This window comes from Thamnophis elegans, chromosome 10 (genome assembly GCF_009769535.1).
Source record: "Thamnophis elegans isolate rThaEle1 chromosome 10, rThaEle1.pri, whole genome shotgun sequence".
NCBI classification, from domain to species: domain Eukaryota; kingdom Metazoa; phylum Chordata; class Lepidosauria; order Squamata; family Colubridae; genus Thamnophis; species Thamnophis elegans.
In genome coordinates this window covers 66,115,537-66,127,142 of record NC_045550.1, presented here as the reverse complement: position 1 = coordinate 66,127,142, position 11,606 = coordinate 66,115,537, and the positions used below count along the sequence as shown (strand labels likewise).

Sequence of the window (11,606 nt, the reverse complement as noted above, 5' to 3'; positions counted from 1 at the left end):
ATGATGGCGATGGGGACATTTCTGTTCGTTTTGCTGCTTGCTCTGCTGATTCTCTTCTTCCTGAGGCACCTCTGGTCCCAAAGACATTTGCCTCCTGGTCCTTTGGCTCTACCTCTCATTGGGAACTTGTGGGCTTACGGGTTTCGGCTTCGCGAAGATTACTTCCGTAAGGTATTTCAATAGAAACAGTAATCCAGTCATATACAAAATAATAATCAATTGTTTTCTTTGTATCATAACTATAAACAAATGTATTAAGCTAGTGAAATATTCCTTCATGATGAGGAATTTAAGTGCTAGTCATGACGCTTGATTAGTTATGTTCCTCACTGAGCCAGAATATTCAAGCGGAGACCTGGTCACCAACATTTCACCGAGCAGAATGTGAAAGAAACTTCACAGAGATTGACTGGTATTTTAGAAGGCAGACTCTAGTTCAATCTTACTAAGAAATGTTTGCTAATGGAACGAATTCAAAGATAATGATTATATGCAGCTGGTTGGAGAAGGAAGCAATAGAAATATATTTCATGTACAGACATGAAATATGTGCTTGATATCTGGTATAGTATGACCTAGATATTAGCAATTATGCAATTTAATTGAAGCACCTCCCTACTTCTGGCAGGTTTTCCTGAACCAACGCTCTTAGGAGTGTAAGATACCTAACTTGTTAATATTCAGAAGGAGCTTTCAAGAAACTGTGTGTAATGGGGAGAATCATTTAGTTGGGCCACACTATTGGTGGAATTAGAATATTCTTATAATATTCCTCAAACAGTCACTAGCATAATTAGTCATTGTGTGCTATGTCCAGTTGAAAAAAAAAAATCCTTTTTCTAGATAATGAAAGCTACATTCTTCTTCCAGGTTCCACTCTTTCATCAAAAAAAGCAGGGGTGGGGGACAATTTATGAGCTGTGAATGTTGTTTATGACTGTCTTCCAACCAACACATGCATTTTTGGAGAAATGTTTCAGTTGGAGGGAGAAAAGCTCATTCCCTTTCTCTTCTTGGTCTGAGAGGAGCCAGTTAACAGCTTATCAGATTAGTGATTTGAAAAATATTTGAAAACTTCACTATCTGCTTCTAGCAATAGCAATAGCAATAGCAATAGCAATAGCAGTAGACTTATATACCACTTCATAGGCCTTTCAGGCCTCTCTAAGCGGTTTGCAGAGAGTCAGCATATTGCCCCCAACAATCTGGGTCCTCATTTTACCCACCTCGGAAGGATGGAAGGCTGAGTCAACCCAGAGCCGGTGAGATTTGAACCGCTGACCTGCTGATCTAGCAGTAGCCTGCAGTGCTGCATTTAACCACTGCGCCACCTTGGCTCTAGACTTGTGCTCCTTTCTCAGAGGCTAATTTAACCATCTGTTTTTCTTCATGTCTAAGAATGTGATCATCGAAGGGGAACTGAAGAAGCTTCTCAAATGAGAAGCAAAATGTCTTCAAGGAAAAGCAAAGTCCAGTTGCCTTTTGAAAAAGCATCTCTAGGACATCCATAACCTGGATGACTGAGAATATCTGCATGCCACCTCTGGCACACATGCCATAGATTCCCCATCACTGGTGTAGACTGTCCAGTCAATATAACTATCAGTTGGATGGTTCAGGAATTGATGGCTTAAACAAGCAGGGGGGCAAAGGAAGGTGCTGAAAAACAAAATGGACTGCAGTTTTTGCAGGAATCTTAGGGAGAGAAAATACGTTTCTAAAGAGCAGACAATTGAATATGGTGAAAGGTCTTAGAATTGAGGATTTAGGGAAGACGCTGGTGGCATCTTAGCTGTAAATAATCTATTTTATATGATCGTAACAGTTCACAACTTTGATTCACTTGATAGCATGTAAAAGAATATGGAAATATATACTCCATGTGGGCTGGACATTACCTTGTTGTAGTGCTATCTGGATTCAAAACTGTGAAAGAAGGAATGGACCGTTTCCCAGAAGAATTCTCTTATCGACCGGAGGTTGCTTTCGTGACAGCTGCAGGGTATAGAAAGGGTAAGTAGAAATAATAAGAAATTGTATCTAAATAACTATCACACTCTTGCAATTTGTGGGGATAATACTGAATGTATAGCAAGTTGGGGGCGGGGAACGTAAGGGATAATAAAATGATTTACAGTTATGAGATAAGCAACAGAATTATTGCTGTAATATGCTTTAGTCTACATTATGGTGCATCTCCATTGTATTCAATCTTCTTTCGTTTCATTGATAAATTGACTTAGACATTGCATTTCCTTTTTATAATTATTTGATGTTTCTTTATGTAATACATAAAACCATGTATGATTGTTTTTTATTAATTTTTTTCTTTTTTTTAATTGAAAATTTTTAGAAAATAAAACTTTTGCAAATGTTTACCTCCCCCCACTGCCCTCTCCACCCGAACCCCACCCTCCCAACCTTTCCCCCCGACTTCCCAGAACAAATACAGGGTATAAATCTTTAACAAAGATGTTCTAAAATAAACTTAAAAAAAGTTAGTATCATCTTTCATTTGAGCTTCAACTCCTCTTTGCTAGGCTTACTCTAAACAGATTAAATCATTCCTTGTTTCTTCAGTCATAAACTATCTGGAATTTCTTAGTCCCATATCTATTTTGAATATAGTCAATCCATCTTCTCCACTCCAGTTTATAACTCTCATTTGAGTGATCCTTGAGATATGTTGATATTTTAGCCATCTCTGCTAGGTTTGTTACTTTTAATGTCCATTCTTGAATAGTAAGCAAATCTTCCTTCTTTCAGTATTGCGCCACCAACAGTCTTGCTGCCGTTATTAAATACAAAATCAAGTTAGTCTCTATAACAGTACAGTCAGTAGTTATACTTAACAAGAATAACTGAGGGGTAAACTTTATCCTTTTGTTAAAAACATTTTGCATAATCCACCATATTCTTATCCAAAATGCTTTTACCTTTTTACAAGTCCACCATATATGGTAATATGTAGCATCGAGACAATCACATCTCCAGCATTTAGGTTGTAAATTCGGATACATACAGGCCAGTTTTTTAGGATCTAAATGCTATCTATAAAACATCTTATAAACGTTTTCTCTCAAATTCTGGGCTTGTGTAAATTTTACATTTCTTACCCATATCTTTTCCCATGTATCCAACATTATTGGTTCTTCAAAATTTTGTGCCCACTTTATCATACAGTCTTTGACTTATTCTGTTTCTGAATCCATTTCTATTAATACATTATATAGTATTTTTATATGCATTTGACTTTGATCCCTAATTTATTTTAGTAAATTTTGCGTAAACCCAATTTTTAAAATCTTTTTTCCATCTGGCCTGTAATTGGCCATACTGAAATTACCTTTTCCTCTTTTAGTACATTCAAGGGTTTTAATTGTAATACACCTCTTTCTAAGGTGAGAAGCTGTCTGTATGTAGTTACATCCTGTTTTTGTACTATATTTATGTTCTCTATTGCATGTCTAGGAATTGCCCACATAGGTATCTTATCATGTAGTTTATATTGATATTCTTTCCAGACCCACAGTAGAGCATTCCTTAAAATATGACTTTTAAAATTCTTATCCACTTTTTTGTCATATAGCAAGTAAGCATGCCAACCATATACCAAATCATGCCCTTCGACATTAAGTATTCTATCATCTGTTGAGTTAATCCAATCACTAATTACTGATAAAACTACTGCTTCATAATATAGTTTTAGATTTGGCAATTTCAAACCTCCTCTCTCACGTACATCTTGCATTATTTTTATAAAAACATGATTGTTTTTATTAATTTTTATCTTTAGATATTCTACCATTGATGATGTTGCCATGTTAGGGTAATGAAATGTCTGCAAGAAAACAAGCAAGCTCAGAGAGCACCAATTATATACCGTGTTCCCCCCAAACTAAGACAGGTTCTTGTTTTCTTTTGACTCCCAAAATAAGCAATTGGCCTTATTTTCGGGAAGGTCTTATTATTTTTGAGGTGCAGGAGGTGGCGAGTGTGGTCACCTCATGGTTGCTGCTGTGTTGCAAAAATGTCAGGAGGGCTTATTTTAGCACATGCACTCAAAAGCCTGATTGGGCTTATTATCCAGGGAGGTCTTATTTTCAGGGAAACAGGGTAGTTAGTATTTCTCATATTATAATTATGCAAATTCAAGCTATTTTTATTTCTAGTCATGATTGCTCGGTTGGCTTGTTCCTCCCACCATCTTGCAGCGAAAGGCTGATCCAGGGTGATGCCGGTTTTCTTAATTGCAGGGAGACAATTTGCATTTATTGATGTGTTGAAATTTCTCCCCCATTTTCTGATCAATATATGATTAAGAAGAAACCAAAATTTTACTGAATTCTACATTTAAGCAATTGCTCCCTCAGAAATTAGAATCATTTATATATAATATAACTTACTTATATTTTAATTGAAAAGGCACTTTTATATCATCCTGATTTATCTCTTCCATGAACATTTCTAAGAATATTATTGTTGTCTTAATAATAATATAAGAAATACTATTCATCTGGTGGTCATTTTGAAAAATCCTTTCTTAGCAAGGACCTAGAAGGCAAGAGGAATATACATGTCAAATTTCAATTTTGCAGGCTTTACAGTTCTGGAGATTTCGTGATGTTTTGTGAGTGACATTTCACGCATATATAAATAGATTTTAATTTAATGACACATACTAAAGTAAAACAGTGTTATTTCATTTCTTCCATTGTTTTGTATCACTCCAGCTTTCACTTTTCTTTCAAATACATTATTTTCCAGTTCCTTAATTTGAAGTCATTGTTTTTAATAAAATATTGGTCATTTTTTTTCTACTACATGCTTTAATAGGTCAAATAAATCACATTCTGGCTCAGAAGATACTAAGCTTGATTACTTTAAACTTAGCTTTTCTTACAACTGTGTGTTCCTTTATTGATGGTTTCATAAAAGCAATTTAAAATATCATCATTATTGCCAGAAAAACACAATAGTAATTTGATTAAGGGGTCCCTGGTGCTCTATGGACTTAATATTTTGTTTTGCAGACATTTCATGACCCAAACTAGGTAACATCATCACTTGATTAAACTTGGTGAATAAAAAATCCATTTGCCTATTTTACTGGTTAATTTCAATCTTGTAGGAGGAAATTGCAGATGGATTCTGAGATCACTGGGAAGATCCTGTCTCTTGTGCCTATAACATATGTTCGTACAAATGAACGTTTGCATCATCTTAGAAGGTCTTGATGTTCATAGTATAAGGTTGACAAGCAATGCATCCGTGGTCACCATGCTACATGCACTTCCCAGTGTCCATGTGACTTCCAAAAGGAATAAATATTTTTGTAAGAAAAAAAGTAGCCCTGTCAGAATCTTACAAAATGGCTACATGTCATAAAGGTTTGGTATTCCCATCTGAAATCCAAAGAGATATTTGGCAAGTACTGGACTTGTTTTTTTAAAAAAAAACAGGAATGTAATCAGGAATCATTTAAGAGCTGAGGTGGCGCAGTGGTTAGGGTGCAGTACTGCAGGCCACTTCAGCTGACTGTTATCTGCAGTTCAGCGGTTCAAATCTCACCGGCTCAAGGTTGACTCAGCCTTCCATCCTTCCGAGGTGGGTGAAATGAGGACCCAGACTGTGGGAGCGATATGCTGACTCTGTAAACCGCTTAGAGAGGGCTGAAAGCCCTATGAAGCGGTATATAAGTTTAACTGCTATTGCTATTGCTATTGCTATTGCTATTGTCTGCTGATGCCTTCAGGAATTATTTTATCCAATGGCCACATCTGGAAACAGCAGCGTCACATTGGCGTCACGTCTCTGCGGAAGCTGGGCCTGGGGAAGAAAAGCATTGAGCATCAGATAGAAGACGGAGCTCAGAGACTGGTGGAGATGTTCAGACAAACAAAAGGTCTCTTTGGGGTAATGGGTAATTTGGGAAATTTGAGGTAATGGCAAAATCTTTTCTATTCTGAGTATTTTAAAGAAAAAGAGATTGTTTGATTTGATTCTTTTTAGTTTTGAAACAATTGACAGAGTTCCCAATTTCCTTCCTTCCTTCCTTCCTTCCTTCCTTCCTTCCTTCCTTCCTTCCTTCCTTCCCTTTTTCTGTTCTTTAAAAATTCATTATAAAAAATCTTTGTTTAAATATCTTTGTTTGCAGGACAGCCTGTTGACCCTTCATTTCCAGTAGTAAACGCAGTTTCTAATGTCATATGCGCTTTGAGTTTTGGCCATCAATTTGCTCCTGAAGATGAGAACTTCCAGAAGTTAATTAAAGCTCTTGAAAATATTGTGAAATTCACTAGTGGCTTTTTTAATAGGGTGAGTCATATTCTATATTTAAGGTCTGCCAAAACCTATTTTCCATCAGTAATTTCATGGAGTCATGAATGGAATGATGGAATGAAGCCTTGGAAATTGTCTAGTAGGTATTTCTGTCCTTCAATCAGTCTTGAATCTAGGTGAGAGCCTGGACAAGTCTTTGCAGTTTCTTGTCAGGATTTTGGAAGTGATTTGCCATTGCCCACTTCCCAGGGCTGAGAGACAAGAACTCTTTCAGTGTCATACAGTTGAGTTAGTGCTTGAGTTGGGACTAGAATTCAGAGTATCTCAGTTTCTAGGCTGGTGCATTAACAGCTACCCCAAAGTGATTTTGCCCATGGATGAATCCCACATTTCAGTTATCACCAGCATCTGGCTATCCATCCCATGTTTCAATAGCTTTAGCAAAAGATGTTCAACCATTGTTTGCCATGTTTTAATATTCTTGCAATGGCTTTCTTTGATTATTAAATGTTGTCTACTACTGTGAGCTGCTGAGAACAATGGGACATACCTGTTGAGCTGCTTTTTTAAAATTGTGGTGGATTATAAATAAATACCTTTTCAAATTTCCATCTCTATTAGATTTATTTTGTGTTCCCACGATTAATGAACTACCTCCCAGGCCCTCACAAGGAGGCCATGGCTTCTGTAGAGGTGATCACTTCCTTTGCAAAGCAAGAAATAGAGAAACACAAGGACTTCAGATCTCTCCATGAGCCACAAGATTTCATTGATTACTATCTTCTACAGATGGAGAAGGTATGGGTTTACTGTGGTTCAATACATGGGCAAGGAATCTTACTCTCTATAAGGAAACAGGAGGAGTTACTGAAATGGTCTTTATTGGATTTTCTTTCTTTTTCATTTAGTTTCTCTTCTGAATTTAGAACCTCTGCAATCGTGAACTCTCCTTAGACAAGGGAGATTCTCTGGGGGAAATTGGAATTATTTTCATTTGTCATTTCTTCCCCCCTTTTTTTCCTGAAGATTCCTTTCCTTCCATTATGAAGGAAAAGAATTAACAAGGATTTTTTATTAATTCATATTTAAATGAATACTGTACAATAATACAATAGCAGAGTTGGAAGGGATCTTGGAGGTCTTCTAGTCCAACCCCCTGCCTAGGCAGGAAGCCCTATACCATTTCAGACAAATGGCTAGCCAACATCTTCTTAAAGACTTCCCAAAGCAAAATACCATATTGTATTTTTGCTGGCAAAGGGATGCAGGAGGCTGTCGCAGTCAAAAATTGGGCTCAGGAGCCTGTTTCCTCCGGCAGAGCATTCAGGCCACCATAGGTGCCCCCAGCATGTGACATCAAGCTAGCCATGCCCACCCAGGCCACACCCACCCTGCCCTCCCCAAATCAAGCACAACCCTGATGTGGCCCTCAATGAAATTGAGTTGGACACCCCTGCCCTACAGCATCATCTCGAAGTAAGAAGATGAAACAGTTTAGGTCCAGGATGTGACAGGTCTGGAGATATTTTCAGAGCCCTTTTTCTGGCTTGTGCAGTATTCAGTTTCTCAAGATAATATCTTACTGTGAATCTACCACTTTAATTATTGCTCTCCTGCATCGACATGTGACACAGAAAGAAAAGTAATTGCAAAACAGCTGCATAGAATTCATTGTAAATTTTATTTTTCATTTTAAACAGACCAGGAATGACCCTGACTCTACCTATGATGAAGAGAACCTGGCTCAGTGTATTTTTGATTTTTATGGTGCTGGGACAGACACAACCTTTGGTACTCTGAAGTGGGCACTGCTCCTCTTGACCAATCATCCTGACATCCAAGGTGAGACAGACATGGCTAATGGAACAAGAGTCACTCTCAGGTTTTAAAATACCCAGGAATTATTTGAAATCTATTCCTCATAATAATTTTCCTATGTAGATTCTTGATTCTATAAGCAGGAGAATTAACTTAGCAGGAGGAAAGGACAGCAAAGAATGTACGTGCCTAAACTCAGGCCTAAACTTAAATTTCCTGAACATAGAAAAAAACCAAAATCGCAGGCGCAAGCACAGATTTGGGGTGGGGGGAGCACAGCCAACCTTGAATCATTGTCTGCAGCATTGAGGGACATGACAGGAGACTGAGGGGAGGTGGAGATCTAGCCATGAGTCTGACAGAAGAGTGGAAGGCTACTGGAGGCATAATGAAGGTCCAACTTTGAGTCAGAGCTGAAGGCAGCCAAGAAGAATGACAAGCTCGTGAGGGCTGGAAGCAAAAATCAACCCAGAGAGTCAACCGGGGGGCCTTGCTAATGAGATATGTGGCCCAGATCAGAAATTGGTTACTGGAGATGGATTTGGAGTCCTTTGGTAATATATGATGGCGACAGTTTTTACAGATTACAGATTAACAGAGTTGGAAGGGACCTTGTAGGTCATCTAGTGAAACTCCCCCGTCCAACCAGGAGACCCTGCCCCATTATTCTACCAGTTGTGGAATAACAATCAATGAGCTGTTGACTGCAGTTGAAGGCCTGGCTGGGGCTGCGAACATGGGAATCCCAATAGATATGGAGCCCAGAAGCAGATAATAACTTAAAGGTGAAGGCCAGATCCCTTAAAGAACATTGGTGGCAACAGGCCTGAATGAATCAAAGAAAGCTTCTATTTCCATCATTTCCTTTCTAGAGAAAGTCCAGAGGGAAATTGAAGATGTGTTTGGTTTCTCGGGGTCGATTTCCTATCAGGATCGGAAGAAGCTGCCCTACACCAATGCCGTGATTCATGAAATGCAGCGTTTCAAATTTGTCTTCTTAGCTGGGTTTCCCAGAGAAAGTACAAAGGATGTGAAGTTGAGGGGTTACCACATTCCTAAGGTAAAAAACATGTTCACTGCACACCAGTAGCCCAACACGGAAGGAAAATCAGAATATGACACTGGGATAGAAGCTCTCTGTTCAGGAACTGCCAATACAATCATGCAAAATTGAATAAAGAAGAATAACAAACTCTTGAGGGGGATGAATAATGGGTTTAATACAAATGGATGGACTTGCCTGGGCCAGTGATCCAGGCAAAATTTCCACCACTCGTCAGTGCAAACCAGTGCGAACTGGCTAAATATCACCTCTGTGATAATAGATTAAAGGGTTGAACTTAAGTTCAGAATTGTAGTCATATGTGGACATGTTTCTTGTCCATTTCTCGGGGCAATTTCATGTGATAAATATGCACCCAGCTCTTAGTTTTAATGGAAAGGATGGAAGGAAGGAAGCTAACGAGTTGGGGACTACTGCTGTCTGAAACCGCTCTGGAAATGAACAAATATGGGTCCATAAAGGCAAGCTAAAGCCAAAAGCTTCATCAATATTGTTTATACGTTTTTCCCTGTTGAAACTATGAAACTGCTCTGTTTAATCATCTCTTTGTTTACAGGGGACCATTATTATGCCAGACCTGCGCTCTGTCCTTCTTGATCCTGAGCAATGGGAGACACCTGAAGAATTCAACCCAAATCACTTTTTAGATAAGGATGGGAAGTTCATTGAACGGGAAGAGTTTCTGTCATTTGGAATAGGTACTACATCCATGATTCCAAAGCAGGTTCTAACTTGCAGATTCCCAGCACTACCACCCCTGAGGTCATCATAGTTTGAATAGTTTGAATCCTTCTTCCTTCTGGTTTCAAAACAAACAGAGCCTGAAGTTCCCCCTAGGCTATAAACCTTGAGGTCAGGGGTGGGTTTCTCACCCCGTTCCAACCGGTTCGGTTAGAATGGGGCCGGCGTCCTCGTGCACCCGCGCAGTGGACGAATGCGTACTAGCGCCTGTGTGATGCTCCAGCTGCTCCTGGAGGATCACGCAGGTGCTGTATGCATTCTGTGCATGCGTGGAAGCACAGAACTCGCCAAAACTGGGTAAGAAACGCGGGCAGGCGGGTGGATCCTTCGGCGTTCCCGGAAGTTACTTACTTCCGGGTTCGCCGAGCAACCGGTTCACGGGGACCACCACGAACCGCCTGAAACCCACCCCTGCTTGAGGTGCAAAAGAATAGTATTCTTACCCAGAGGTAAATCCCTGATCAAAAGAAATCAAATGCAGTCCAATGCCATAGTAGCTATTACTCTCAGGAGGACATGAAGAAATGTTGTTTTGCAGACTGTTAGCCCAACTTTTGTCCAGACAGACAGATGTAGCAAACAAATAACAACAAGAATAAGTGTTTGGTTTGTGAAAGCAAATTCCCACAGACTATGTTCATACCTCCTCCCTCTACTCCATCTATATTACTGTGGAATAAGTAATATAGTTGCTAGATTACTTTTTTTCATGCATCTATAACTTTGCCTTTGAAAGTTTCTACCATCTAGTACAATCTAAATTAAAGGCATCTCTCTGACAAACTAAAAGGGAGAAAAAAAACTTTAGGAATTCAATCTGCTAGAAGATACCAGGGTTATCATGGAAATCTCTTTCATCTGATGGTGTACACCATGGAAAACAGAGCATTATCCATCCATGCTTTGTCTCATCCACAGGTCTACGTTCCTGTGTGGGAGAACAGCTAGCAAGAATTGAGATCTTCATCTTTCTGACCAGCCTGTTGAGAGCCTTCAGCTTCCGGTTGCCTGAAGGAGTGAAAAAGCTCAATGAAGAACCTGTTGAAAAAGTGCTGACACATCCACACCCTTACAAACTGTGTGCTATTCCCTTACAATCTTAAGATTCAACACCATAAAAGGCATAAAATTAGTTACATAGTAGCTATTCAGTATAATAAATGTTTCCGATATACCTATTCACTTAATATTGCCTTTTGCTTCTCTTTACTCAATATTGAAACTTCTTCAACCTACTGCTCGGTTCACAGAACATCCCCAACAAGGTCAACCAAAACCTAGGAGGGTTTGGGTGAAAAATGTACCAACTAAGTTTATCGTACTGTATCATTCGTTCCTTTTGGGTGCCAATAAAACATATTATTTTCCATTTATTTTTAGTATCTTATTCATTTTAACTAAATTTTCCCTATAGACCTCATGTCCCCCAGCCATTTGCAGACTTCAACATGATAGCATGCTTGAAGGATTGGAATGATGTTGAGAGAATTAACAGAAGAAGAAAAGGTTTGCCATGAGTCCATGTCTCAGTGCAGAGCATCCACAAGAGCAACCAATGCAGTTTTCATCCTATACTTAGGCTTGGACTTAGACTTGATCCAATTATGGGCTTCATCTAAACCCCTCTGTGGTTACAGTCTAATCACTTTCTCTACAACCTTCCACAAATATTTTTTGCCAATATTGTTCCACTTGTCTTTTC

The 11,606-nt window shown here is 38.9% G+C and overlaps 1 protein-coding gene across 1 annotated transcript; it reads left to right on the top strand.

The window, feature by feature from the left end:
• Window positions 1-11,007, top strand: LOC116513986 (cytochrome P450 2J2-like). The gene is made up of 9 exons (XM_032225347.1): window positions 1-171; window positions 1,851-2,013; window positions 5,756-5,905; window positions 6,158-6,318; window positions 6,904-7,080; window positions 7,983-8,124; window positions 8,973-9,160; window positions 9,720-9,861; window positions 10,823-11,007. Exons 1-9 carry the CDS (start codon window positions 1-3, stop codon window positions 11,005-11,007), a joined length of 1,479 nt encoding a protein of 492 aa, XP_032081238.1.
• The last annotated feature ends 599 nt before the right edge of the window (window positions 11,008-11,606 follow it).